The following is a 27864-nucleotide window of genomic DNA, read 5'->3' on the forward strand; positions in this document are numbered from 1 at the left end:
TTTGAAGGCCACCTTCCCCTTTTTCAAACTGTAAAATACTTTGGGGACCCCCACCATCTCCAGTCCTGCTCCCATGTGGGGAGCAAACACACTTCCCTGCATGGAAGTGGCTCAGCCCTTCGGCACTACTGCTTTCAGAGGTTTGCAAGCTCAAACCAAGAGCAGGGGACTGGAAGAAAGGTTTGTGGCTCAGGTTTCCCCATCTGGGGTGAGAAGGGTTGGGCAGTGGTTAACGGAGGGGTTTGGGATCCGAGGCTCCTCATTCCCTTGCCCAGGGCTCCGGGATGACTGCGGTTGCAGCTCCAGTGCTGGAAAATCACTGCCTGCAGCATGGCCAAGGCACCCTTGGGCTGTCAATAGGTGGCTTTGAGAAGTAACTCACTAACAAGGTTGAAGGGAAGGAAAATCTTCTTGCAGAAGAGGCAAAACGTTCAGTTTCTTGGGGTAAGAAGGGCTCTGGTAGTGTCCTTCCTGGCACGGCAGGGAGCAGCGGCGCTTTCCAAGTGCTGGGACCACGGGAGGCCGAATTGTAGCCACATCCTGGCAGCACGGGGATAGTTTCCATTCGGTGTGAACATTACAGGGAGGTTGTGTTTCATGTCTTGCTGCTGGGGCTCTCCTCTTCAGCAGCACCAGCCCCATGTCCCCCCAGAGCGGGGCTTGGAATAAAATAGGCACAGTGTTTTCCAAGCTGCCTCCTTTGGAGCAGGCTCCTGTGCTGCCTGGCTCCTTCCCAAAGGAAATGGATATGACTGGATAATGTTTCCCAACCTGATCACCAGGAATGCTGCTCATTTTGCCCAGGACTTTCTCCCTGAGAAGGCAACACTGCTCGTTTTCCCCTGCATTCCTCCCTCACGCTCTCCCTCTTCCTCCCTCCCAAAAGGAGGGATGCTCACCCTGTTCCTGAGCGGATGGTGATCCCATGTTTCCTATTGCTTTGCAGGGGCGATGCTTGGGGGAGACCTGAACAACACGAACGGAGCCTGCCCGAGCCCTGTGGGTAAGTGAAGAGCCATCGTCGCCTTTGGGCAAGCGCTGTGGGCACCGGGCCCTGCGCCCTTAGCTTGGTTTGCTGCTCCTTGCCTCAGTTTCCCGATGTGTAACATAGGATTTTGCTTTGCCGTTCGGCACCATCGGTCGATGGAGAAGTGCTAAGGGAAGATTTTGCTGTTGGCAGCAGGAGGGGTTTGGTATGTGGACCTCCTTCATGTACCAAAACCATCAGCACCTTCTCTGGGGCTGCTGGTTTCAGTGGAGACCCCAGGAGCGGGGTGCATGTCCTGGGGCCAGCATCTCCCCTGGGTCTTTAGGAGAGCTGCAAATCAACGGGCTGATGGAGATGGCCACTGAGGACAATGATTTGGGTAGCTCTGGGTTTAGCTCCCCGTTCCTCCCCTTGACCTCGGGTGAGTCACTTAACACCTGATTCCTCCTTGCGCTTGGGCCCTATAAAGGAACTTTACTGCAAGGAAAAAAGCTCATTAAGATCCTTTCCACTGCGAGAGCCTCGGTGCTAACAAGGCTCAGACTTTGTGGCTTAAGCTTCCCAGCTATAAAATGCTCTAATAATACCTCCTGCCCTGTGCTCTGCCTCCACCGGCTGCAGGGTGAGCTCTCTGGGGCCAGTGCTTGCGTTGGTACCTCCCAAACGCCAGCAACAGCCCCTGGATCCTCCTGGGAAGCAGCTGCCGCTCCCGGCACCGCTGCTGTGGGCTGCGGTCCAGGGCTTAGCAGGGTGGATGCTGTCTATCCCGGTAAGGTGGAGCAGGGAAGGCAGCCCTGCACCAGCAGCCTGGCTCGGCACCCCGTCGGGGGCTCTTGGCGGTGGGGCTCCAGCCAACAGCACGGAGGAGTGTGAATTTCAGCGTTGCCCCAGTTCAAACCACATTGGAGCCCAAGTCCCACCGGTTGTGTGGATGGGGCTGGTCCAGGCGCAGTTCTGCAGCACTGTGGCTGCCCATCCCCTTCCCTGGCACTGCGGCCGCTCCTGGGAATAACCTTTTCCCTGCGCAGGGCAGCAGCCATGTGAGCGCCGGGGGGGGTTTCTCCCAGCAAACCCTGCCAGGGCAATCCATTGGGTTGGCATCTCCCCAGTGCCCGATGTGGGGCTTTGCTGGGGCCGTCGTGCTGCAGCCCCCAGCCACCTTTGTGGCCCTTTTTCCCCCCCCGAGGCCACCCCAACGTCAGCTGCTGGGAGCAGCCGCGGCAGTGCAGAGCTTGGCAGGGCCTGTGAATGTCAGCATTGACGTCACTGGAGCATTCCCTGCGTTCCTGCTGCTGCTCCAGGAAACAGGCGCGAGGAGCAGGGACAGCCCGGCCGTGGCCAGCCCCAGACCCCCGCTGTTCCCAGACCCCCCTTGTCCCCAGGGCTCCCCACACTGGCTGCAGAACGGGAGCGTGGCTCTGGCTCTGGCACCACTCTTGTGGTTTTTGGGTACCTGGGACATCTCTTCCTTCTCTTTCTCCTCCTCCTCCTCCTCCTCCTCCTTGCAGTGTGATCACCTGCTACCTCTGAATCATCAGCCACCGGGTGCCTCTGGCCTGATCCTGCCGTGATGCGATGATGCGATGCGCTGCGATGCAGGCAGCATCCCTGCATCCTGCACACCATGGCATGCACCATCCGTCCTCAGTGCCCATGGGGATGGGAATCATGCTGCCCACCCTGCCTGCCCCATCACCAGGATGCCCCCAGCTTGGCGAGGGCACGGTGCGCTGCCAGGCTCTAGTTCACACCAGGGTGGTGCAAAGGCAGCCCTAAGTGCTCTGACATGCACAGTAACGTCGTGTTCCTCAAAGGGGCCGTTACGGCGAGACACACGTGTGCATCTGTGTCGGTGCCATCTTGGGAGGGGGAATATTGAGGGGTTTAACATATCTTTTGGCTTTGCCTCCACTGGCTTCTGCGTGGCCACAGGCACTGCAGGTAGAGAAGGTCACCCGGGACATTTTATGCACTTTTGTTGTTAATAAATATCAAAGCCAGTGGCTTTGCAAGCGAAATGCGTCTAGTTCATGGTGCATTGAGGTAACCAGGACCTGATCCATGGCTGCTAACAGTGATTTGGGACTGGAGGACACCTCCCTCGGGCAGGGACACGGAGTCACAAGACGGGGATGCCACCACGAGCATCCCTCTCACGCAGCGTCTCTGATCCCTGACGGCATCAGTGGGACCAGCCCCGGGTTTGTGGCCATCCCCGGGCCTGGTTGAGCCCGGGAGTGATGTGTCCATCCTGGGACAGCTCCGGGAGAGGTGGTGGCTGGTGCTTGGTCCCCGCTGAGCAGGCGCCAGGGCTGCGGCGGCGCTGCCACCAGCCGCCTGCTGAAATGCAGATGCAGCGCAATGGTAGATGTGATTAATAATGCAATCAGCGACCTATTTTTCCCGGTCTAACGTGCAATGAATATGAGGGCTGAATCCTGGTGATTGCTAAACGCTTTGCTATCTTTGGGGCCTATTCATAAAAAAAGCCCAGCCCTCATCAGAACAGTAATCTGATCCAATTTATTCCTTTCCTGATGTTCATCAAATCTTTTCCTTTTTACATTTTTGTCTTCCTTTCCTTTCTTCTTCTTCCTCCCCCCCCCCCCCGCTTCCCCATCCCTCTTTGCACATAAAATCCTTAAGTGGGGCAGCAGGAGGAGGAGGAGGAGGGAACCTCAGATCTTCAAAGGGGCAGTGGGAGCAATGAACTGAGTCCTTGCTCTGCCACAGCCCCTTTTTTGCTGCTCTGGTACCATAAAGAGACTTTAAAAGTGAACATAACAGTAATTATCCCCCTTTGCTAGGGCCCCAGTACCCTGCCAGAGCAGCATAAAGAGCCCTTGCTGCAAATCAGGCCTCTATTATTTATTGGTTGTTATTGCAGTAACAACGGTGGGTTCCTGCAGGTCGAGGAGCTGCCCCTTGCAGGCAGCTTGGGGCAGGTTTGTCTGCTCGTAGTGGGGAGGATGCACCCGCTGCAGGCGTCTGAGTGCTGCGGAGGCTGCAGGTACCTGCCCAGGGGCTGTGGTTGAGCCAGCCTGGTGTGCAGGAGGGTTTCGGGGAGCCTGGGGGCATGTGGTGCTGCTGCAACTCATGGCCCCACTGCAGCACTACTCACTGTGCATCCATTTACCAGCACCCTGTATTCACCTCCTTCCTCTCTGGCACCCATTATCCTGCAGGAAACGGCTACGTGAGTGCCAGAGCCTCTCCGGGTCTCCTTCCCGTGTCCAACGGCAGCAGCTTGGGCAAGATCATCCCGGCCAAGTCCCCGCCGCCGCCGTCGCACAGCACCCAGCTCGCCACCAACAGCCGCAAGCCGGATTTACGCGTGATCACCTCACAGAGCGGCAAGGGCTTGATGCACCATTTGGTGAGTGCCCAAGCAGAGCAAGGCCACCGCGGGGGGAGCGTGTCCCCTGCCAGCAGGCACCTTGCAGGGGGGGCTTTGTGCCGGAGTAGATGCAGTGCAGGCACCTATTCCCTGCCGTAGCAGTGGGAGCTGGCCGGGGCTTGGGTTCCCATTTATAGAATCATGGAATGAGGGAATCAACCAGGTTGGAAAAGACCTTTAAGCTCATCAAGTCCAACCCATTCCCCAGCACTGCCAAGGCCACCACTAACCCATGGCACTGAGGGCCTCGTCTACACGGTGTGTGAACGCTGCCAGGAGCGTTGCAGCCTCACCAGTGCCCAGTACAGGGGGACAGTCACTGCCCTGGCCCTGCTGCCACAGTGGTGCTGATACAGGCCAGGATGCTGGTGGCCTCTTGGCTGCCTGGGCGCAAGCTCCTCATGTTCAGCTCCATCAATCAGCACCCCCAGATCCTTTTCCATGAGCAGTTTCCAGCTGCTCTTTCTGGAGACTGGAGCGTTGCAGAGGGTTATTGTGGCCCAAGTGCAGGACCTGGCACTTTGCCTTGTTGAACCTCACAGCTCATTTGCCCTGTGCTGGGTGCCACCAGTATGACCAGTACATGCCCTGTGGTAGGCGAGGGCGCGACGCTGGTGAGCGTGGTGGTGCTGGTTGGTGTTAATGGTACCTCTTGGTTTTCTCCCTGTTCTCCGGTACGCAGACCGAGGACCACTTGGCTCTGGTGAGTTCCCTGCTGAGATGAGCATCGTGGCGGGGGGGGACATGGGCTGCTTGTCCCTTTGGTCCCCACACCCTGCCCTGGCATGGGGCAATCACAGGGGGTAGACGCTGTTTCCTTTGCCCTCCGTTGGGAGCGTGGCGGGATGCAGGCACCAGTGCAAATGTCACATCCAGTCCTGCAGCGGGATTCAATCCTGAGAAAAACAACGCTTTCAGGAAAACCAGGTTCCCTGTGGAAAAGAAGGAGCTGACACAAGCTGGAATGTGCTTGGTTCTCTACCAAGGCTGAACAAGCTGTGCTGGTTCCCCCAGGGCAGAGCCTGGAGCATTTTGGGGACTGGGATCTTCCCCATGGGCTTCACTAAGCCACGGCACCTTCCAGCACGGGAATATCTGGCCCGTTGCCACCACATGAGAGATAGGGAGTAAATCAGGCTCTTCCCATATTAAGGATATTATTTAAAGCCTGTGTAAAGCCACTGGCTGGCCAGTGCCCTCCCTAAACCTCCTTTGTGCACAGGGGCAGTATTCCATGTTATTTTTATGGCTTTTTTGGGTTTTCGTCCCCTCCCCTGCCAGCAAAGTGAATGCCACCTTGTTTGTGGCTATGATTCACTCTGTTCTGTTGCTATTCTGGTGCAGGGCAGATGGGCGACAGGTCAGCGCAGCGAGGAAAGGGCGAGCGCTGCTCTAGGATGCAGCTAAAGCAGCCAGGGAAAAGCTCTCCAAAATCCCAGGAGTAAGCCAATACCTCTCGCAGCCTGCAAGGAGACACTTGGCCAAGGGGAAAGCTTGGCCAGGGCTTTGGCAGACTTGAATTCTGCTGTTTTCCGTGCCTCAAAACCCTTCTTGCAGAGCGGCCCCCTCCCAAGCAGCTTCGTGCCTCAGTTTCCCCGTCTGCAGAGCGAAAACAGTCAGCTCCCGCCTCCCCATCTGCTCCCATGTCACCATTCCCGCTGCCAGAGGGCATTGCCTGTCTCCGAGCTGGAGGAGCAGCTTGCTCTAGGCAAGAAATCAGCCTGGTTGGCATGAGCAGTGTTAATTGTTAGTCTGAGCTCACCGGGTTGGGTTCTGCCTGGAGTGAAGCGCAAAGAGGTGGCACTGGGGTGATGAAATCCAGGCAGGGGGGACAGGGACCTCGGCACAGCTGGATTGGGAAGAGGAAAACAGATCATTGGCTCTGTGGATTCACCCTTCGTGGTGCAGATCCCCCCCACCCCCCGCCCTTGCTCCGTTAACCTTCTCCCTGGATTTGCTCCTTCCATATTGCTCAACCTACACACCAGATCCTGTCTCTGCATGGCAACTCCCACCTCTTCACACACACAGGGATGAGTCAGCTGCCCCTCATGAGTCCTGCCCCGCTGCCCTGAACCCTTTGCCCTGCCAGCTTTGGGGGTTTGCTCCCGGCAGCCTTAGGCTCTGAGCACAATCTACTCTTTTAGTGGGTTCAGAGGTGTCCCCCCCCATGTCCCTGATCCGAAGCGTGGAGCAGGATCCCATCACCAAGCCCACGGTGACAAGCAGGCTCACCTGGGAGCATGCCTGCATGAGTTTATAACATGGCAGTTTGTAACCAGGAGCGTTTCGCAAGGGGCACAGTGTGTGGCATGGGGCTGGGGGCAGCTTGCACACCCTCAGCATCCTTCCTGCATGAATCAGGATGCGGATCCGGGTGCTTCCAACAGCGCAGCCGGGTCTGACATCCCCACACTCATGGTGTAAATAGAGGTGGGTGGTTGCTGCCCTGTTCCCAGGGCTGATACCCCTCTGCTCAACAGCATCCCACCATCCCAGCCCTTGGTTGTGGTCGGACTCATCCCCATGCCGGTGCTCTCCCGGGAAAACCGGCTACCAGGGAGCAAAGGGGCTGTGGGGTCGCATCCTGCTGGGCTGGCTCAGGGTCTGGTGCAGGCAGGAGCGGGATGGGGCTGAATTCTGCCCACCATGAAGGCATTTCCCTGCAGCCTCCTTAACCCGCAGGCTGTAGGCACGGCCCAGGGTGGTTGCCAGTGGGATACGGGCCAGGAAAACCTGCTCCTACAGCCCCAGGGCTCGAGCAATTAGAGCGCTGGTAATCGCCTTCGCTTGGTGCTGGGGAGGCAGCATGTGGGTGCAGGGGGCTGCGAATCCAGCGCACCCGGGTGCTGTCACCTCCGCAGGTGGCAAGGGCAGGGCTTTTAGCCTCCAGCCTTATCCCAGGAGGGTCCTGCGTGGCCATGAACCCATACCCAGCCCTGAAAGGCCCTGGGAGCCCTGGGGATGCAGTCAGCCTCGTGCCAGGCACTGATTTAAGCTGGGCACTGCCCCAGTCTTCACAAGGTGACGTGTGCTGGGGTGCTTCAGATTAGAGTCAAGCCTCTTGAGGCTGATTTAAATCAGATCAGCAGAGACAGCCCAGATTATCTGCCTTGTAAACAGGGCTGGATCTGACCCGCAGATCTGCCCACGTAACTGCCTGGGAAGCCACGGGGGGAGGCTGCTGTGCTCAGGTCCAAGGGCAGAATTTTTCCACGGCAGACCTGCTAATGCCTGAGTCACCCAAACCTCATGAGGGCACCGAGATGGCAGGGTGCTGAGCACTGGACTTGTTTAAGGGTACCAGACTGCCTTTAGAATGCAGAGACTGATGCTCAGCATCTTCAGCTTAGAGGCAGGGGGCTCATTCCTGGACATGGGTGCTGCAGGGAGGAGGCTGTGGCAGCTCTGCACTGCGTCAGCTGGTCTTGCTTTTGGTTGAGTAGCACAGCAAACCTCATAGGCATCCTCTGGAGCACAGAATCATAGAACCACAGACTGGTTTGGGCTGGGAGGGAGCTTAAAGCTCATCCAGTTCCAACCCCCTGCCACGAGCAGGGACACCTTCCACTAGAGCAGGTTGCTCCAAGCCCCTGTGTCCAACCTGGCCTTGAACACTGCCAGGGATGGGGCAGCCACAGCTTCTCTGGGCACCCTGTGCCAGCGCCTCAGCACCCTCACAGGGAACAACTTCCTTATATCTAACACGAACTTCCCGTTTCAGTTTGAACCCTTTTTTACCCCAGAGAGGATGCAGACCGAGGCATCCCCTCCGTGCATGCAGGGACATTGCTGGTCCTTGTGGGTGAAGCCCAGCCCTGGGTACAAAGGTGACCTAAGGCCAATGCCAAGTGACCTGCAAATGAACATCACAAGGGCCCTGAATGCCTGTGACTGGTGTGGTTTGCACTTTGCTGTGCTGCAGTGAGGAATGGCCAGAGCTCAGCCCTGCTTAGTCCCACAGGCTCCTGTGATCAGCCTCGGATGCTTCAAAGCCTGGTGCATGCCGGCGGGAGGCAGCTGCAGAACATGGTTTTGGGGGGACAAAACCCATGAGGATGACAGTGCAATGCACCAGGGTTGTAACTCCTTCTCCCTTTGCTTCCCCAGCAGAACACGCAGCGGTTGGGTGTCTCCCAAGCAACTCACTCTTTAACCACACCGGTTGTTTCTGTGGCTACTCCGAGTTTGCTGACGCAGGGGCTGCCTTTCTCTGCCATGCCCACAGCCTACAACACAGGTAAGAGCCTGCAGCCCGGGCAGCAGCTTTCTGATGGATCATTTAGCACAAGGGGGAATACGTGCTGCTGCAAGCACGTGCGTGGCTCTCCCTCCTCGGCTCCATCATCACTCGTGGAACTCGCTGCCACAAGACGTGGTTGAGCCCAAGAGTTTCACGGGATTTAAATCAAGGGGAAACTCATTATCTAACTAGTAAGAACTCCTTGTCACATCCAGAAGGGCTGCGAGGGCAGGATTCTGTTGTGCTGTAGCCCATTGCACTGTGCTGGCAGCGTGAAGGTGCTTTTAAGTGGATGCTAATTACAGCTACACCCATCTCCAGGCTCTTGAGAGCTCGGGGTGATGTTGTAATAGGGGCTTAACGAAAATGAGCGTCAAGGCCCCCAAAAGTTTGGGAAGAATGCAAACCAGCCTGCTTGTGGGACATCTGGCTTGGGGGGGTTCACCTGAAACCTGTCAAACCCCCACCAGGACCTTAAGGACTCGCTGCATTTCCTCCATAACTCACTTGGGCTCAGAGCAACAAAGATGTCAAAAGCTGCTTGTCTGGAAGAGCCCACAATAGGCATGTTGGGAACTCCCTCTCCTAATTAGTAGGTGTAGCCCACAAGATGCCTGTCTCTGCGTGACAAGGAGGCTCCTCTCTCTACGTGGAAGGCAGCACCAGCCCTGTGGTCCACCAGCCAAAGTGCCCAAAATAGATTTTAATTGTGCCCTGTGTTGGTCCCGCTCAGGGTGGAGAGAGAGGCTGAATTCCAGCTTTCTGGGTTTGTTTTCCTCCTGCAGATGACCACAGGCACGGAAGCGATCCCACGCGGGCGCCTTCCGTGCCTGTGGCTGGGATGCTATCAGGGGTTATCATTGCCTGGGTGAAAACCCTGCTGGAGGGTGCGGATGCCCTGAGCAAACTCCAAGCCTGGGGCATTGGGGTTGTCCTTTCCAGGGTTAACCTATTAATTGGGTGGGAGCTGTCTCCATTGCAGGCCGGTGAGGTTGTGTTGAGCTTCTCACTGGCCATGCTTGCCCTTTCCCATGCCTGCTCTGCAGCCTGAGTAAGTCAAACCCGATTGTTCTCACCTTTGAGATGGAAAAGTCATGTAAACTTGTCAAAAGAGATATTAGATCATGTTCCCTGTGAGGGTGCTGAGGCGCTGGCACAGGGTGCCCAGAGAAGCTGTGGCTGCCCCATCCCTGGCAGTGTTCAAGGCCAGGTTGGACACAGGGGCTTGGAGCAACCTGCTCTAGTGGAAGGTGTCCCTGCCCGTGGCAGGGTTGGAGCTGGAGGAGCTTTAAGCTCCCTTCCAACCCAAACCAGTCTGTGGCTCTATGATACGGGATGGCTCCAGCTCTAGCTCTTGGCATTAGCTGTGGTGGCGGATGTCATAACCAGTGGGTGTCAGGAGCTCCTAAACCAGAAGAGCTTGTGCTGGGGGTAAAGGGCTGCGCAGGGTGAAGAGCCAGGCCCTGGGCCTCTCTCAGGGTGTGCTCGGCTCAGCCCGCGGCATTGGCAGCAGTTCAGCACCTTTGCAGCCACCTCTTTGTGCTCGGCTGCTGCTGGCGAGCGGGGCCTCGCTGGGGTGGGGACGCCTGAAACCACAGGACGCCCAAAATGACAGCGAGAAAGCAGGAGGGAGGCGCTGGGGGAGCACGTCACAGAATGGTTTGTGTCGAAGGGACCTTAAAGCTCATCCAGCTCCAGCCCCCTGCCGCGGGCAGGGACACCTTCCACTAGAGCAGGTTGCTCCATGTTTGGGAAGAGCATCACCCCCATCCTGCATCCCCCCCAAACCACGCAAAGGTGGGGAACGGACCGGGGGGTGGGGGGAATCGGCAGCGGGCGGAGAGCGCCCCCTGCTGCCCGCACGAACGTGAGGCGGGGGGGGCTGTTCGGCTGAACCCTAACCCTGAGCCTAACCCATGCCCTGAACGTGGAAGAAGGCTGGATATAAGGATGAAATGTTTCCCTGTGAGGGTGCTGAGGCGCTGGCACAGGGTGCCCAGAAAAGCTGTGGCTGCCCCATCCCTGGCAGTGTTCAAGGCCAGGTTGGACACAGGGGCTTGGAGCAACCTGCTCTGGTGGAAGGTGTCCCTGCCCGTGGCAGGGGGTTGGAACTGGATGATCTTATGGTCCCTTCCAGCTTAACCCAGCCTGTGATTCTGAGAGGCATGTCCTGTGCCCAGCCTCCCTGTGTGACTCCCAGAAGTAGCTGACACTCTCTAAGTCATGGCTGGCTCGTGTGTCTGATCTCCATCTCCTTGCAGTGCTCAGGGCTCTGCTGGAGAAGGTTTGACATTGAACTGACCGAAGGGCTCCTTCCTTTCCAGATTATCAGCTGCCGAGTGCTGAGTTGTCTTCGCTGCCAGCATTCAGCTCACCCAGTGGGCTGTCCCTTGGCAACATCTCTGCCTGGCAGCAGCAGCAGCAGCAGCAACAACAGCAACAACAGCAGCAACAGCAGCAACAGCAGCAGCAGCAGCAACAACAGCAGCAACAACAGCAGCAGCAGCAGCAACAGCCACAGCAGCAGCCACAGCAGCATCTGGTTCCTGTATCACTAGGAAATTTAATGTAAGTGAAAGGCTGACAAGAAACCTGGAGAGGGGCTTTGGACAAGGAATGTAGGGACAGGACAAGGGGGAATGGCTTTAATCTGCCAGGGGGGAGGTTAAAGGTGAGATCTCAGGCAGAAATTCTTCCCTGTGAGGGTGCTGAGGCGCTGGCACAGGGTGCCCAGAGAAGCTGTGGCTGCCCCATCCCTGGCAGTGTTCAAGGCCAGGTTGGACACAGGGGCTTGGAGCAACCTGCTCTAGTGGAAGGTGTCCCTGCCCGTGGCAGGGGGTTGGTACTGGGAGGAGCTTTAAGGTCCCTTCAACCCAAACCAGTCTGTGGTTCAATGATTCTGATAATGGGTGTCAGTGATCACTCAATCGATGCTGTAAAAGGAAAGAGGGAAATGGGGAATTCCTCCAACGTGCCAAACCTGCATCGCCTGAGCTGTGCCTCCTCTGCTGGGTTATCAGCAGCCTCCCACAACAGGGCCCTGGCAGTTGCAGTGGGGTTACGTTGTGCTTCCAGGAGGCAGGAGCAGACATGCCCACAGCTGAGGAGCTAGACCAGCCAGCTCATGAGGTTTGGGGAGTCCTGTCCCTACCACTGTTGTAGGAGTGGCCCTGGAGTGCCCAGGTGAGATCAGGGCAGTGGTGAGCTAGGTGATCATAGGATGGTTTGGGTTGGAAGGGACCTTAAAGAGCATCCGGTTCTTAGTGATCCTCTCTAAGAGCTGTTTCTTGCTCCCCATCCACAGCAGGAGCATTGCTCTCTTAACTCACGTGGGGAAGCTGAGACCCAGCATGAGGCAGAGTTAAATGGATGGTCATTGCAGAATAAGATGTGTGGAAATAGCGGTCTCACTAGTGTAGAAAGAGGGTAGAGAATGAATTACTTTGCTCCAGGGGAAAAAAAAATACCTATGCTTGCATATTGGAGCAGGTTTTCTGAAGTGGATGAGCATGTCCCTCTCTTCCACACGTTCGGGTTGCTCCTGCAGGGATGCGGGTGGGATCGGGGGTGCTGGTGGAGGATGGATGCTGCCCATAGGGTTGTGCAGGGTCTAATCCTGGCTCAGCAGCAACTGTGTCATGGTGAGCACGTGGATTATGATTCCTGGGGTCATAATAATTCCTAATTCTGATTGTGAGTCCAGATTTATAGTGTAATCAGATTCATAATCTAATCCAGATCGGTGATTCTGGATTCATTCAGGTGCAGGTTATGAGTTCTGTGCTCAGGCAGGTAAAAGGCCACCGCAAAGATAATAATGAGCAAATTCCCATTATCTCCTCCTCCGTTTCTTCCCCTTCCCTCCCCTCCTGCTCTCCTCCTCCCCTTCCTTTCCCTACCCTATCCCCCTGCCTTCTGGATGCCCAGACAAGGGAGTCACTTATCCCACACCACCACTTTGACTGTCAACACCAACCCCAACATCAGCATCAAGTCGGAGCCCGTCTCACCCAACCGGGAAAGGAACACTGCCACCCCGCTCAGCACCTTCCCCCACCAGCCCCGGCACGAGCCCACCGGCCGCTCGCCCGTCGACAGCCTCAGCAGCAACACCAGCTCCTACGAAGGCAGCAGCGAGCGGGATGATCCCGCCCGCCCTGATTTCGGCTCATCCCTGGGCCTCCTGCGACCCACCAGCGAGCCCGAGGGCGAGAGCCCCTCCGTAAAGCGCATGCGGTTGGATACCTGGGTCACATAACGGGGTCCTCGCCATCCCTTGGGAGCGCTGCTGGCGCCGCAGGGAAAGGGCGGGAGGGGTGGGAGGGATGGGGCGAAACGGGTTATGGGGATGGGATGGGATAGGGTGGGAGGGAAATGATCATAAACTGCCTGAGAAATAGCTTTAGGATTCTGTAGGCATTCATCCTAGCGCAGCAGGCGATGCACGCAGTACATACGGCGCTCCTCGGCTTGGGAATAGCCAGGGGGTGCGTGGGGAAGGGAGGGATGGAAATCAAATGGCTGAGTCCTGGCCAAAACCAACTGGGGACGCTCATCCCCATAGTGGCAGTGGGTGCCCATTGAATGCAAGACCCCGGGGATGTTGGACCCCCCCTCAGGAGGTGGGGCTGTATCCCTGGGGAAGAGCGCCTGCAGCAAGGATGGACTCCGAGGGGAGATGGGGCACAGAGCCTTCCCAAAACACAGTGCTGGGGTTCTCCCAGGTCCAATGTGCAGGGAAGGGCGGCTCAGATATGATCCAGCTCTCAAGAAGGTTGAAGGGCTTTGGCAGGCACCGATTTTCCTGAATAAGAAGGAATAAGAAGGAATAAGAGGCAGATTTTTAAGGCTTAAACCTGTTTGCATGAAGTCGATGCAGACAGCACCCAAGGGAACTCCACTGTTCCTGGCAATGACCATGTTCAAACTCCAGTTATCCTTTCCCAAAGGCAGAGAGGAAAGTCTGGCCTCTGCCTGGGTGCAGTGTGTTTGGAGAGGAGGGATTCCTTATGCACATTTGACACTTCCATCCCTGGCAGTGTTCAAGGCCAGGTTGGACACAGGGGCTTGGAGCAACCTGCTCTAGTGGAAGGTGTCCCTGCCCGTGGCAGGGGGTTGGAGCTGGAGGAGCTTTAAGGTCCCTTCCAACCCAACACATTCCATGATTCTATGATTATTATGCTGCTTTTACAGAAAATTGCAGGTTTTACCAAACAAAATCAGTAAATGCATTGTAAAAATGCATTCCCATTCCACATGGGACAAAGCTTTAAATTGGAAAAATAGGAATACATGATTCTTATTGAAAGATGCAACTGAAATTGTGATCCTTTGGGATTTGGCCTGAAGGTTTCTAGGCCTGGGTGAGCTGGGTGGAAAAGGTGAAGTCTCAATGAAGGGATTTAGTGGAAGGAAAAAGGAAAACTCCAGGAATTTCCTCATGTTGCCGCCCGCTCCTGCAGTCTCCCAGGGCCAGGCATCAGCTCCCTGACCCCAAAACGCAGCCACCAGATTAGGGCTTGAGGGTTTGGAAACGGGCTTTCTCCCTGCAGGCGCTCTTCTCCAGGATGCTGGTCCCCATCCCCATCCCATCCTGCCACCTTGTCACCGCACCGGGACAACCGGCACAAAACCTGCCCAGATGCCACCTTTGCCAAACGGCTCCTTTGGATGGGCTCTGGGAGCCAGGAGCTGCGTTGGGCTTCCCCCCAAGGCAGTGCAAAGAGAGAGGAGCAAAAAGTCATGGTAGGATTTATCCCCCTCACCAAGCATCCAGTGGCCAGCTCTGTGCATCGAAATGATTCGTGTTGCTTAAAAAGGTACCGGGGTGACGGCAAAACAGAAGCAAATTTATGAAGTTTTATCCACTTTTCCCAATTAAGCATTTTTCCCAAAGTTTCTAATTGGAAAAACGACACCCAAAAAGTTGCTGATTATGAATAGGGATAACTTAAAAGTGAGTGGTTGGAGGAAATCTTCCCAAAATTGGGTGAAAATTAATAGCCAAAGAGGGAAAATGGGGCATGTCTCTTTAGAGCTAACACCTACCCTGACTTTTCCTTCTCTTCCTGGTGATGGAATTGGTTCTGTGCGAGACTCAGCACTGGGACCAGGGTGGCCGATGCTCAGCCCATGACTGGTGCTGGCTCACACTGAACCTTGCCCAGGTACCAGCATCTCCCCAAAGCCTAGGGCGAGCATCCTGCCCTGAAATCCCTGCCCTGGGGAGTCACCAAGACATGGGCCAGCTCAAATTTCCCCATGAAAACCTTGGAAATATCCAATTGCTGCCACAAAGTTTGTCCAACTGATGATTTTCTTTCTTTTTAATGGTAAATGTTTAATTCCCTCTCCCATTCCCATGCTCCGTTGAGCCTCAGGAGGGCTCCGGGCAGGTTCTATGTGGTTAAACTCCACCCATCCCTCCCTCCCCGAGCTGTACCCCGGGGAGATGCTCAGATCTCACCTCCAAAATGCCAGCTCGGCATCGGCGGCAGAAGCAGATCTCCCTCCCTCCACCTCTGGTTATCCATCTGGGAAGCGGGAGAGACGCTGCGGACCGTGATCCTCCTCCTTCGCCTACGCTGAACCCCCCCCGAGCCGGCGATGCCGGACACGCACCTGAGCTCTTTGCACGGCCTTGCTTTGGAAATTAGGTGGGATTATCGACGTCTCATTTTATAGATTTTATTTTTTTTCCTTCACGAAAAAAAGAAAGAGAAAATAAAACCCAACAAAAAGGGTTTCTGCCCCGCTGGGGAGCAGCTTGCTCCGGAGATCCCGGCGGGAAGGAGGCATGGAAAACCCTCCTGGCACTCGACGCCATCCACGCCGCTGGAGCATTGGTGCAGAGCAACCCCGAGGTGGGGGACACAAAAACCACCACCAAAAAAAACCCCCCATTTTTGCTCATGAACTTCATGCCCTGACTCCCAAGTTCACACTTGACCTTGAAGCTGAGAGCCTGCATGGAAAGACCACAAACCCCAAGACTAAAAACGCTCTGGGTTACGTTGAGATGCAGGTTTAGATCTACCCGGAGCGGTTCCGGAGCAGATCCACAGCATCCCGGCAGCAGGACTCCATGATCCCCTGGGCTGATGCCACGGGCAAGTACGGCTCGTGGGAAGAGCAGGGATACCCGGGGTCGCATCCGGCATCAGCTTCACCATTGCGGTGACACAGTTTTGGGGGTTGGTTTGTTGGGGGGGAGGGGGGGGGGCCTGATTTCAGGGGGGTTATTTTAGGATTATATTCTTATTTTTGTGTCCGGGTCATTCTTTACCCCCCACCCCCCCCCCCCCCCCAGACTGTAGAACCCATAAAACTCCTCCTAATTTTCAAAAGACAACAAGAGAAACGACAATCTTAAGACACCAACACCCTCCTTTGTGCTTCTCTAAGTACGTTTCGGATCTAACTTTTCTTTTCTCGTGCTCATTGTACTGTTGACAGTTACAATTGTGTATAATTTTTTAAGTTGGGATTATTTTTTTCTTTGGCGTTGTATAGGCTTTAGTTTGAAAAAAAAAATCTATTTTCCATTTTTTAAGAAGGGGTGTTGCAAAAAAAAAAAAAGAAAAAAAACCCCCTCCCCCACAAAAAACATTGCACGATTTCAATGACAATAGTTAAAATGCTGCAGTTTTTAGAGATGTGGAAGCAAAATGGAGCTTATTTATTCTCAAAGGCTATAAAAGGTGTAAAATGCATGAAGAAACAAAAAAAAAAAAAAAACAAAAAAAAAAACAAACAAACCTTTACAAAAAAGCCAAAAAAAGCAAAAAAAAGTGTAACCTGAACAAAGTGTAGCGTTAAAAATTGGGAAGGATGACAAGAAAACACAAAAAAAGACAAAAAAAAAAGCTAATATATTGTGTTTGGGCTAGTTTGCTTTTGTTTTTAATTGTTCCTTTTTTTGGAGAATGAAATACAATTGTGTATATTTTCATATTAAGAAGTATGCACTGATAATGTTTCCAAAATGATATATTCCTTTCTAAAAGTGTGGTTACTTAACCAAAGTCTTTGTTTCTGATCTTTTACCTTCTTGACATCTCTTGTGGATCCCTCCCCAACACGCGCAACCGGGGCTCGACGCCGCGGGCCGTAGGCAGAGGTAAGCTGGGGTGGTTTGTAGACACCCCCCCTCCACCAGCATCACCCCCCTTGGCACCCCATAGGGACCTCTCGGCACCCCATGGGACCCCACTGCTCCCCATGGGGTGATAGAGGGGACCCCAGCACCAGGGTGCGTTTGGTGCTGGTGGATGCAGCCTGGATGCCAGTGTTGGGGGGGATGGCTGTGACCGCCCCATCCTGGGAAGGCTGGTCTTTCCCAGGGTTTGGAAGAGTCAAGGCTGGCTAGTTTTTGGGGTGTTTGTGCTGGTGGCGTTGGGAATAGGGCTGTTTGGGTCCATGGTGTCCCTTTGGTGGGGTGGTGCTGGGGAGAGCAGCGTTGTGGGGGTATGGCCATGTGCTGGGGGGGCACGGGGAGCAGGCGAGGGCTCTGTTGCTGGTGTGCACTGGGATAACCAGGATTTCGCCCTGGCTTGGTGCAGGAGGAGGAGGATGGAAGGGGGTTGCAGGGGCTGGTTCGGCAGCTGGAGCAGCAGGACGGGGCAGGAGATCTCCATGAGGAAATCTGGGGATGGAGCAGGACCCTAAATGATGCCTTGAGCCTCAGATATCAGCGTGGGCTGCTGGGGTGCATCAGGAGGGTGTTGAGGACGGGAATGGATGGACGGGGATGGTCTCACCGCTGTGGAGGTGATCAGCCAGTGTGGAGTGATCACACTGGGTAGGGTGCGAAGGGGATGGGGTGACCCCCCCTGCTAATGGGTTTGAGGGATGGCAAAGAGCCCGTCTGCATTGGAGGCTTGGATGAGGGTGGATGGAGATCCTTTGGGAAGAGGTTTGTTGCCATGTGTATGGGGCTGCTGCCGGGGTTGGGGGTCTGAGGGTTGCTGGAGATGTTCAGTCCAGAGCTGGTCACAAGGGGCTGCGCGTGGTCCCATGTGGGAAAGCGGGATGAGGAGAAAGAAGAACGTTGCCTTTGCTTTCCCCCTTCACTTCCCTCTTCCTCCTGCCCAAACCTCAGCAAACCAGGGAAAAAGCAAATCTACATCCTCCTCCCCCCCCCCCCCCATTTTCCTTTGAAAATTCCACCTCCTGCGCTTCCCCCCAGTCCTTTTGCTGGGAATTGGGAAGTTGTCACCAGCTCTGGGGAAAACGCTGGAAGTGGACGGGGTTGAGCAGGACCCCTTGGCATGGGGAAGGAGTTTGCATCTCCCCAGCCATACCTTGTCCGTGCCCCCCCCCCCCCCCCGGTGCCACATCCCATCTTCCCCTCCAGCTGAGGGCACACTTTGGAGCTGTTTGGGGCGTTTTGAACACCCAAAGTGGCAAAACTTCATCCCTATCCACCTCTTGCAGGGCCGTGGGTGACTCCTTAACTGCAGGCTTCAGCTCTTGTTTCCCTTTCCCATTCCCACACCATTTTTCTTTGCTTTCTTCTCTTCCCCTCCTGCTTCACTTCTCCCCCTCCTTTTATTTCCTCCCTTTTCTTATCCTTTTAACACAAAAAAGCTCAACCAGACCCATAAACCAAGTGTTATTTTTCACTACCTCCATCACCCTTCCCTGCCCAAAGTCAGAAGCCTCTCCCCTGTCTGTCCTTCTCCCCCTTCCTCCTCTTCTCTCTCTGGTCTTTCACTTGGAGTATTTTGCCTGGCTACTGTACGTGTAAATAGCAAGTTTCACTATGTCAGCAATGGTAACAGTACAGAAAACTGGCTTTTGAGTTTGGGGTTTCTTTTTGTTGTATTGATATGAAATGAGATTCTATTTTTGTCAGAGTATATTGTAATAATACTGACTTTGGCCATGGCCGACTTGTACAGCTATTTCTTGTTTAACCCTCTTGGCTCTTCCCGCATAGCCCCCTCCCCATCCCTCTCTGCTCCCCACTTTTCCATGTCCCAGCCAGGTGATGGTTTGAGCCCCAGGGATGCTTTTCCATGGAGGGCTCCCAAATCGCTGGGGTATCACCTATGGGTCCTGGAGGTCAGCACCACCCAGAAATAGCTTTTGTGGGAGCCTTGAAATGGGGAGGTACCCGGTGCACAGGGATGCTCTGGCTCTCTGCTATGCTCCCAGGAGGAATAGGAGACCTCGGAGGAGTGGATGTGGTCATCCCAGCTCCCCTCCATTCCCCAGCAGCTGGAAAACCCGTTTATGTCCAGTTTATTCCTCTGGAGCTCTGTTCTGTGGGTGAAGTCCTCTTTGGAATATGTTTTCTTTAAACCAGAAGAGGGTGGTGTGGCTCAGACCTTGCCGCATCTTCCAAGCAGGCCGTGATGGGGATTTTACAGCTTCCTCATCCCAATGCCATGGGGAGAGGCAGAGAAAGGCAGGAGCTGCTGCCCCCCTGCATTTAACCACAACATCCTGGGGCTGAGCACAGCGCAGAGCAGTGCGGAGCATCCTTTCCCTGGCCGGAAACACACCGTCATGGAATGGATGCTGGGATGTCCCCGAGGGCTCCCAGCACCTCCCTTCAAGGCTAAGGGATGAAGCAGCCCTGCCCAGCCCCATCACCCAGCTCAGGCCGCGACTCCCCTTCTCCCCATGCCTCTTCCCAAGCAGTTTCCAGGCAAATAGGATGCTGAACCAAGTGGGACCATTGCGGCTGTGCTGTTAATCCCATTGGCAAACGGGTCCTATGATGGCCTCTGGGTTAGGTCCTCAATCTTCTCCCATCCCCAAGCTCCCCATAGCCCAGGTAAAGCAGGTAGGTGTTCGCATACTCTGGGGCTTCTGCAACAGTCTTGGTAAGATAGAATAGACCCTTTAAATGATGCACTAAAATAAGGGAATAAAGCAGAAATCCCCCTCCCCTCAGCTCCTCTGTACGGGGTTAGTGGGATCTCCGCACAGCTCAGTCTGCATCAGCACAGGCAGCTCTTCTCCTCTTTCTTTCCCCCTACGGATGCTGCACAGGTAGAGACGAACCGGGACGTGCACTTCCCCTGAGGAGTTTATTTATTGTTTTGAGAAGCAATTGAAAAGGGAAAAAAAAAAAAAAAAAGGAAAAAAAAAAAGATAAACCGTGTATCTATAATATATATCTATATATTTTTTAACCTCTCTTTTGTTTTCCTGATGCTCCTCCACATGTGTGTGTGTGTATGTGTGCGTGTGTGTGCGAGTCGAGGGGTTCTGCGCCCGCGGGTGGCAGATTGGGACGCTCATGGGATGCTCATGGGATGCTCATGGGATGGGCATGCTCATCCTGCAGACGTGGAGTTGCTCGTCCACGCAGTACAGAGCAGGAGACACCCTGGTGTGCGTATGGAGAAGGGGACCAGGGTGTCCCCTGCTCCATGCCCAGCTCTTTGGGTGCAATGTGGCAGAAGCCAAGCAGCAGCGTTGCGAGGGAGGATTTATGGAGTTTTGAACTGGGATCTTTGGCTAATTCCATCTTTCTCTTGAGTATTTGCTGGCCTGGCTGAGAACCTCCCAAGTCCTGGGGACACCATCACCCCCATCCCTGTCCCTTCCCGTCCCTGCTCCCGACCTGCACCCTTGACAATCAGTGGCTCCTTCCCAGGGACTGCAGCACGTGGTTGAGGCGTCTGGTTTGGTTTTCCAATATCCCTTTTTTTTTTGTGCTGTATGGTGATGCGTTATTGTATATTCCACAATAAAAAAAAAAAAAAAAAATAACAAAAAGAAAGAAAAAAAAAGAAAAATATATTAAAAAAAAATGATGATGATGATGATAATAATAATAATTACCATGAAAAATTCTTATGAGTTTTGTTTGGAAACTCTTTCACTATATTTGTTGTAAAGAGGTTTACTATTAAAAAGAAAAGAAAATACACGTTTCTGATAATTTCCGCTGCTTCTGGCTCTTTCTTTCCTGGGTTCAAGCTCCTGCTGAGGTGGGGATGGTCCCTGTGCTGTCCCAGCACTCAGGACCATGGCCCAGGGCAGTGGGACACATCTGGGGCAGCCACCGGGACCTCACTTTCCCGGTCATGTATCCCCAAGTCTCCCATCCCTGTCCCTGGGATCCAGCCAGTCTGAGGACCTGGGGACACCCCAGGCTCGGTGGAGAGCCCTGTTCCCACCAGCAGGCCTGAGGCAGGGTGGTGGCTCCCCTGGGATGCTATGGCGAGATGGTGGGTTGCACCACTTGAGTTTCTGTTGCATCCCATCCCTGCTTGCTTGCTTGGCTGCGATGGACACCCGAAGACACCCGAAGACACCCCGTGCTGTGGCTCCTTATGGGTCAGGCACCACATTTCCCAACCAAAGCTTTTCCCAGTGAGTGTCGGACCACCCCCTGATCCTCATGAGCCTGGAAGTAGTACAAGGAAGGCCTCGCTCTGCCTGGAGGTGGGACTGCTGTTGGGCTGCCAGCGAGGATACCAGGTAAGTGAGAGAGCCTGAGGATGATTTGGGGTCCCCGTTGCCCCCCTTGGCTCTCTTTGGGGTGTCTTTGGGACCAGGGGAGCTGTGGGGCTGTTGCTGCAGGGCGGGCAGCTCCCCCGGGATGGGGGGGCGCTGGTGGGAACTGGTGCAAGCAGCAGATGGGAGGTGGGGGGGACGGGGACGGGGAGCCTGCACGGTCGCGTTTGGCCGCCAGGTGGCGGCAGAGCGCAGGGAGCCGCGGCGGTGACGGCTGATTGACGGCTGCCAGGGATGATCCCAATCCTGGTGGGAATTCCTTGAGCCGCCCCTGTGCAGACCCCACCAGTGCTAATAGAGAGCAATAGGCAGCCTGCATGATCCGCAGGGGAGGCAAGGACACATCCCATGGTCTGTAGGGCTGGATTTGGAGCTGCTCAGCGGTGCCCAGCATTCTTGGCATTGAGTTTCCCCATCCCGGGAAAATGCTTGAAGTCCAAAGCCATCCACCTCCAAGAGGCTGCTCCTTGCAGGGCTTTGCCTGAATTCAGGCAGCTGGCTCCAGATTATCCCATTGTTTTACGTATTGGAAAACGCCATTCCACGTATCAGTAAGGGAGGAGGCTGGATGCTTGTGGTCCCACTTGTGACCCTTGGTTAAAGCATTATCCAGCTCCAGGTCTCAGTTTCCCCACATATGATGATCACGCCCTGCAGCCAGAAACTACTTTTTGTGTGGTCAAAGAATACTAAAAGAATAGTCAAAGATCAGTAAAAGAATAGTAAAAGGTCAGTAAAGGGATAGCAAAAGATCAATAAAAGAATTGTAAAAGAATAAAGCACAAGTTTATCTATTATTCCTTGATTTCTTAGTTGTGGTCTTGGCCGTGGAGAGGGACCCGCAGGTCAGCACTGTGTGATGACAGAGGACTTCTCAACTCCTATGATTTGATATTAGGAGGATGTCTAAGACAGCACCTTTCCAGCAAGCCCAGGCAATGTTTGTATCCATGGAATTATGCACCTTTGCACCCCAAAAGTGTCTTGACTGCTCCGGACTATTTCTTTTACAGCCCTTCCGCCTCAAACTTGGAAGTAGATTTAAACAACAGCAACAAAATGTTATGCCCAGTATCAACCTTTAATCGGAACATGGTTTATCCCCCCTCGGAGCCAGTGCTGCTCTGTACAATCAGAACACAAATCAAAAGAAAGCAGAGGAAATCATCCATTGGGAATCTCTTTCTGCTTTCCTGACTTGGAGTTTGGGGTGGTTCATGTTCACTCCAAGAAGTTGAGCTGTGAGAGATGGGGAAATTCCCACTAACCTTGGCTTTTGCTCCCATCTGGGGGTGGGATGAGCCATGGCTGGGGTGCGCATCACCCTCCCAGCAGTGGGAAGACGCTCATGTGGCTGCAGCACCAGAAAGCATCCACATGGATTTATATCCGCTGGGAATCAGTCCCCTGAGACACCCCGGAGTGTCTCACCAGCTATTCCCACACTTCCCTCTCTCAAGCATGCAGCATGTGGTTATATTCTTATATTTGATTATATTCTTATAGGTGATATCTATTATAGGTGTTGTTATAGGTGACAATTACATTATTAGTGTTAGCATTATAATTACTATTCATATTATTGATTATAACGATATTAATGATATTATTGCTATGCATATATGTTACGATATTCATATATGTGATGATATTCTTATATGTGATTATATTCTTGTATGTGATGATATTCTTATAGGTGATATTATAAGTGATCTAATTATTATATGTGGTGGTGTTATAGGTGTATGATAGGTGGTTATTATGTTATTGATATTATTGATATTATTAATATTGATATCCTTATATGTTATTATATTCTTATATGTGATGACATTCTTATAGGTGATATCATTATTCTAGGTCATATTATTATACATGGTGATGATTATTTATAATACATTATAGGTGATGATTATGTTATTATTATTGATACTAATGATACTAGTGATATTGGTATTGATATTCTTACATGTGATGATATTCTTATAGGTGATATCATTATTCTAGGTGATATAATTATAGGTAGTGTCATAGGTGATGTTATAGATTATTATTATTATTATTATTAATACTACTTATTGATATTCTTATATGTGATTGTATTCTTATAGGTGATATCATTATTATATGTGATATTATAGGTGTGTTATAGGTGATATTATTATAGGTTTTGCTATTATAGCAGTTGTATTGTTGTTATTATTATTATTACCACCATGGTCATTATTACCTGAGGAATTTGGGCCTATACGTTGATAAGTGTCTGACACGTCGCATTGTTCTCGGCTGTTAGTGGAAGCAACCCCCTTTTCCTTGGTGGTTTTTGAGGGTTTGGGTTGGTTTCTCCTCTTTTCCCTTGATTTCGGCTCCACACTCCACGGCACAAACTGCAAAAAATACATTTCAAATCAAAACCAGCTCAAACCCACCCCCCCCACAACAGGTCGAGCCCTTTCTGCTAACAACCCTCCAGCCCAGCCTTGAAACCTAAACTAGTAAAGGATTTTGCAGCAAATAATGGATCATTTTCCCATTTACCCATGATTCAAGGATTAATAACTAATCCCATCAAAGGACATCTGCTTAGATTGTTCCTTGTCACTGAAAGTAAATAGAGCCTTTTAGTCTTTAGACCTAAACTCCTCTGAGGTTATTATGCGGAGGGAACCTCCTACAAGCCGTTGCTTTCTCTTTTGCTCCTGCTGTGCCTAACCCTGGAGGGAGAAAGCAAACTTTGCTAGTCCCTGGACATAAAGGTTATTTGCTAGAATGGAGGAGACTTTTATGCGAGGCCGGGTAAGCCGAGACCCTCGCCCTCCCCTCAGGCTCAGCTTTAGCAGGGGGCTGCAGCCCGCCGAGCCCTTTGAGCTGCATTGTCCTCCCTCTGCGCACGATTTCCCCCTTTCAGGATGGGGATGCTGTGGCTTCGCTTCCCCCAGAAGCTTCCCCCCCTGTTTAGGTGTTGTTTTGGATCCACTTTTTGTGGGTTAAATGGGTTAAGGAGGAACTGGTTGGATCTGGGTCTAAACTCTCGGGGGTTGGCAGGAGAAGGCTCACGGGGTGGGATGGATGGAGCCACGGGCTCCATCAGCATGCAGGATGTTGGAGGTACAGCCCCACAGAGGGAAAGATCCAGGTCTTGAGGGCAAAAGAGCTGAGAAATAATAGACTTCTTGATAAATAACAGATCTAACTTGGGGTTCATCAGCAGGGCTCCCAACGCTCCACAAAAAGCTGCTTTTTGGGGACAGAGACTCTTTGAAAGGAGCGGTGCCAGAAGGGATGAAGCCAAAATGTGGGCATTGCCCCGAATAGGCCTTGTCCTCTGCCCAGGAGCTGCAATCTGTAAATATTAACCAAAGGATCTTCCCAGGGCAGAAAGACCCCCCCCAAAAGGAGGAGATATACATGGGGAGAGCCTGGAAAAGGTCGCAGTGGAGCCGAGCTTTCTTTTCCTCTCCTTGTGCTGGGGTGGAAATCAGCACCCGTGCCAGGCCGTTGGAGGGATGCATGTTGTAAGCATTGCAGAACATCTAAAATTAGAGGTTTGGGGTTTTTTTCCCCCCCTTAGCAGAACATGGGTGAGTGTCTCATCCCCCAACACCAGCTGTGGGTTTTTCTGCTCTCGCTTTGAGGAAAAAAAGCTTCCTCAGAGATACAGACAAAAAAGAAACGCTGCTCCACCCTCTCCCAAATACAAGAGGAATTATAAAGTGGGGCCATGGGCCCTGATGTGGGAAATCTTCCAACATCCAAGTGGAAACCAGCCTCGTCGGCCTTTTTCCGCGTGGGGAAGCCGGTCCCGCTGTGCCTCCCATCCCTCCGGCCCCGCAGCCCCGATGCTGCTGTCATCTAGACTCAGCTTCGAGCTCCGGCAAAGGGAACAATTGCAGGGAAAAGCCAGTGGGAGTTCAAAAGGAGCAATAGTGAATTAAACGCCAGCAATTTCCCTTATTTTCTGCCGCTTAAAGGTGCACGCTGGGAATGTTGAAATATCCTTGTTATCCCCTTCAATACCTAGAGAAGCTGTTTTTAACGAGCAAGGCTGTAATCAGGCCGCGTTCGTGCCAGGCATCTCTTACTAACAAACCCATTCTCCAAAAGAGCTGTCCAGATCAAAGCCCTTTGAAGGAGAAGAAAAGGCACCTGCTGGACTGAGTGCGTCGGGCAGCTGTGGGAGCCGGGGTAGGTGCCGGGGGGACACTTCACCCAATTTCATCCAGACAAAACAGAGCTCCCCTCCGCTATGGGAAGAAGGAATATTTGCACTTGGCTTGGGTTTGGTGGGGCTGGGTGGGGGGGGTTCTGCTGTGGTTTTTTATTGCTATTGGGTTGGGGATGAGCTGGAACAGTGAAAAACATCCCAAAAGGCCCAAACAATCCCATAGATATGAATTTACTTTTTTCCAGGCTCCAGCCCCTTTCCCCTCCGATGTTCCCAGGTTATAGGGGCGCTTCTGAAGGCATCCAGCTGTGGTTCGGCCTTTTAGGTGAACTATTTCAATCATCTCCACCTGAGGTAGGAAATGCTTGGTGAGAAGGAGCAGGAGGAAGACATGAGGCTTTCCTGGAGCTGGCTCAAGGATAAAGGGTTTGTTTCTCTGTGGGTGCTGGTGGGTGAGGATGGAGCAAAGGGTGAGGGTGCCCAGGACAGAGGCTGTCCATGGTTGGTTCTGGAGCTTCTCTGCTCCTGTCCTTCAGCACACAACCAAAAGGCATCTTTTGTTGCACTTTTCTTTGTCTGGGGCGATGCTGCAGTGGTGGCACTGCAAAAATGCCCAGTAAAGGCAAAAGTGGGTGAGACAAAAGACCTTTCCTTAGCAATCACCAGCTCCAGACCCAGCTCCTTCCCCCCAAATCTACAAGATTACAGCTCAGACACCCCAAATTTTGAAGGAATTCTCCACAAGGAGAATTTCAACCCAAACCCTGTCTCTGACCATCACTCCGTGTCAGCAAGATGCACTTCTAAGAGGCAGCAGTTGCTGCATGGCTGTGGTTGATCGGAAATAAGCACATGTGGTTTGTCCAGAGTCACACGTGTTTGTGCACCTCGCAGTGCAGAAAGACAAAAACCTTCTCTGAACCATACATGGCTTCTCTTACCGAGCTCAAACATCTCCCACATGGAGCTGATAGGCAAAAAAGGAAGGGGTTTCCCTTAAAAATCCCACCAGGGCTGGTCCATGCAGGGCCCCTGCAGGCTCTCAGGACCCTGCAAAGGCATCACAGCCTCGGAGGTGCTCACTGGTGCCCAGCACCTATTAGTGAGCAAAGGGATCATCCATTCCTACGGGCAGAGCATTTTGTGGTGGCTGTTTTGCCCCTCCACATGCACAGGGGCAAAGGAAGCATCTGGCTGCAGGTGTCCTTGGGTGGATGGGGATGGTGTGCACGTGTGTTCACATATGTGCACCGAGCCATGCATGCACCCCGTGTGCACGTCTCACACTCGCAGCCTGTGTGTCCTGCGCACATGGTGTGTGCACCCTGCATGCTTGCAACGACTATGTGCATGGGGCACACGCAAGTGAGGTACATGTGGGGAAGGGATGGGCACACTCCAAGGCTTTCTGAGCAGTTTTGGGGGTGCTGCTGGTGCATTCACGACCCCCTTCACAATGGGCACCCCTCTTTTGCAGCTCCCCGATGTGCATGGCTTCATGGGGCTGCGGGAAAGGGGCTGGGGCTCGGGGGGGGGGCCTGTGCAAAATTGGGCAAAGACTTTGAAATTAAAGCCGGGGGGGCTGCACCCCGGCCCTGGGAGGAGGGGACACCCCCAGCACCCCCCTATAGCGTGTGTGCAGAGATGGGCGCGTTTCTGGGCAGAATTAAGGGGTTGCTTTGGGTTTGGTGGGGGGATATTTTGCATTATTATATTCAACCGGGGTAAGGGCTACTCGGCTCCGGTGCGAGTAAGTACCGCGGGGCGCCGCGGGTCCCCTCCCCTGGGACAGCGAGCGCCGAAAATCCCGGTTTTCTGAGGTGAAAATCTTCCTGGATCGTCCCCCTCGCCTCGCTGTAGCCCGGGATTTGCCTCCCATCATCAGCTCGCTTAAAGAAAAGCATCAGTTTAAGCCGCCTGTTTTCCCTAAATAACGCCCGTGTGGGATCACTGGTGCTGTGCAAAAGAAATGGGAGCTGGGACGGCAAAACAACTCCGGCTGTGGGGAAGGGCTGGGTGCCCTCCGACGGAGGAGCCAGCATTTCCCCAGGCATTCCAGAGGGAATTCCGGGAAAGCCGGCATGAATTTCCCTCTCTTTTCGCTCCACTTTAAAGTTCAATAGAAAAGAAAATAAAGCTGAGCTTTGCGCCCCAAAATTTGCGGTGTGGCGGGTCTGGGCACATCCCCACCGGCTCCAGGCACTTTGGGAGTTGCTGCTTTGGAATGAGAAGGGGGAAAATGAAAATAATCCCATTTTTGGAGCATAATGTGGTGGGCGAAGCCGCCGTCCTCGCCCGCGGGTGGTGAAGTGATGCCAGAGCCGCCGGGGCTGGGGTGAGGGTTTACGGGGAAAAAGCTTCGTCTCATCGGGAACTGTGGATTTGCCAAGAGAGGAGGAACCGAAAGGGATTTGGATCTATTTTTTTCGCTTTTCCAAACAGTGCTCTGTCCATTTCGAAACTCGCAGGAGATTTGTAGAAATTGGCAGCTTCATTCCCTAAATATAAATAAGAACCAAATCAAAATCTGGGATGCGATGGAAAGGAGATGCCCGGGATGAAGGAGGATCCCTCAGCCTGAGGCTGGTTTCCAT

At 53.4% G+C, this 27864-nt stretch overlaps 1 protein-coding gene across 9 annotated transcripts in view; it reads left to right on the forward strand.

The window, feature by feature from the left end:
• The window catches only part of MEF2D (myocyte enhancer factor 2D), an 89944-nt gene extending 69606 nt beyond the window's left edge, over positions 1 to 20338 (forward strand). For 6 of the 9 annotated variants that reach the window (XM_030473863.1, XM_030473861.1, XM_030473862.2 and 3 more), the window contains 6 exons: positions 947 to 1003; positions 4174 to 4364; positions 5068 to 5088; positions 8496 to 8625; positions 10953 to 11196; positions 12556 to 20338. In XM_030473863.1, coding sequence (XP_030329723.1) covers positions 947 to 1003; positions 4174 to 4364; positions 5068 to 5088; positions 8496 to 8625; positions 10953 to 11196; positions 12556 to 12886 — 974 coding nt within the window. In that variant the 3' untranslated portion in view covers positions 12887 to 20338. The remainder of the gene's footprint in view (positions 1 to 946; positions 1004 to 4173; positions 4365 to 5067; positions 5089 to 8495; positions 8626 to 10952; positions 11197 to 12555) is intronic. The other 3 variants (XM_030473867.1, XM_030473868.1, XM_030473870.1) reach the window with 3 other exon arrangements.
• The last annotated feature ends 7526 nt before the right edge of the window (positions 20339 to 27864 follow it).

Source organism: Strigops habroptila, chromosome 22 (assembly GCF_004027225.2).
Source record: "Strigops habroptila isolate Jane chromosome 22, bStrHab1.2.pri, whole genome shotgun sequence".
Classification (NCBI taxonomy): domain Eukaryota; kingdom Metazoa; phylum Chordata; class Aves; order Psittaciformes; family Psittacidae; genus Strigops; species Strigops habroptila.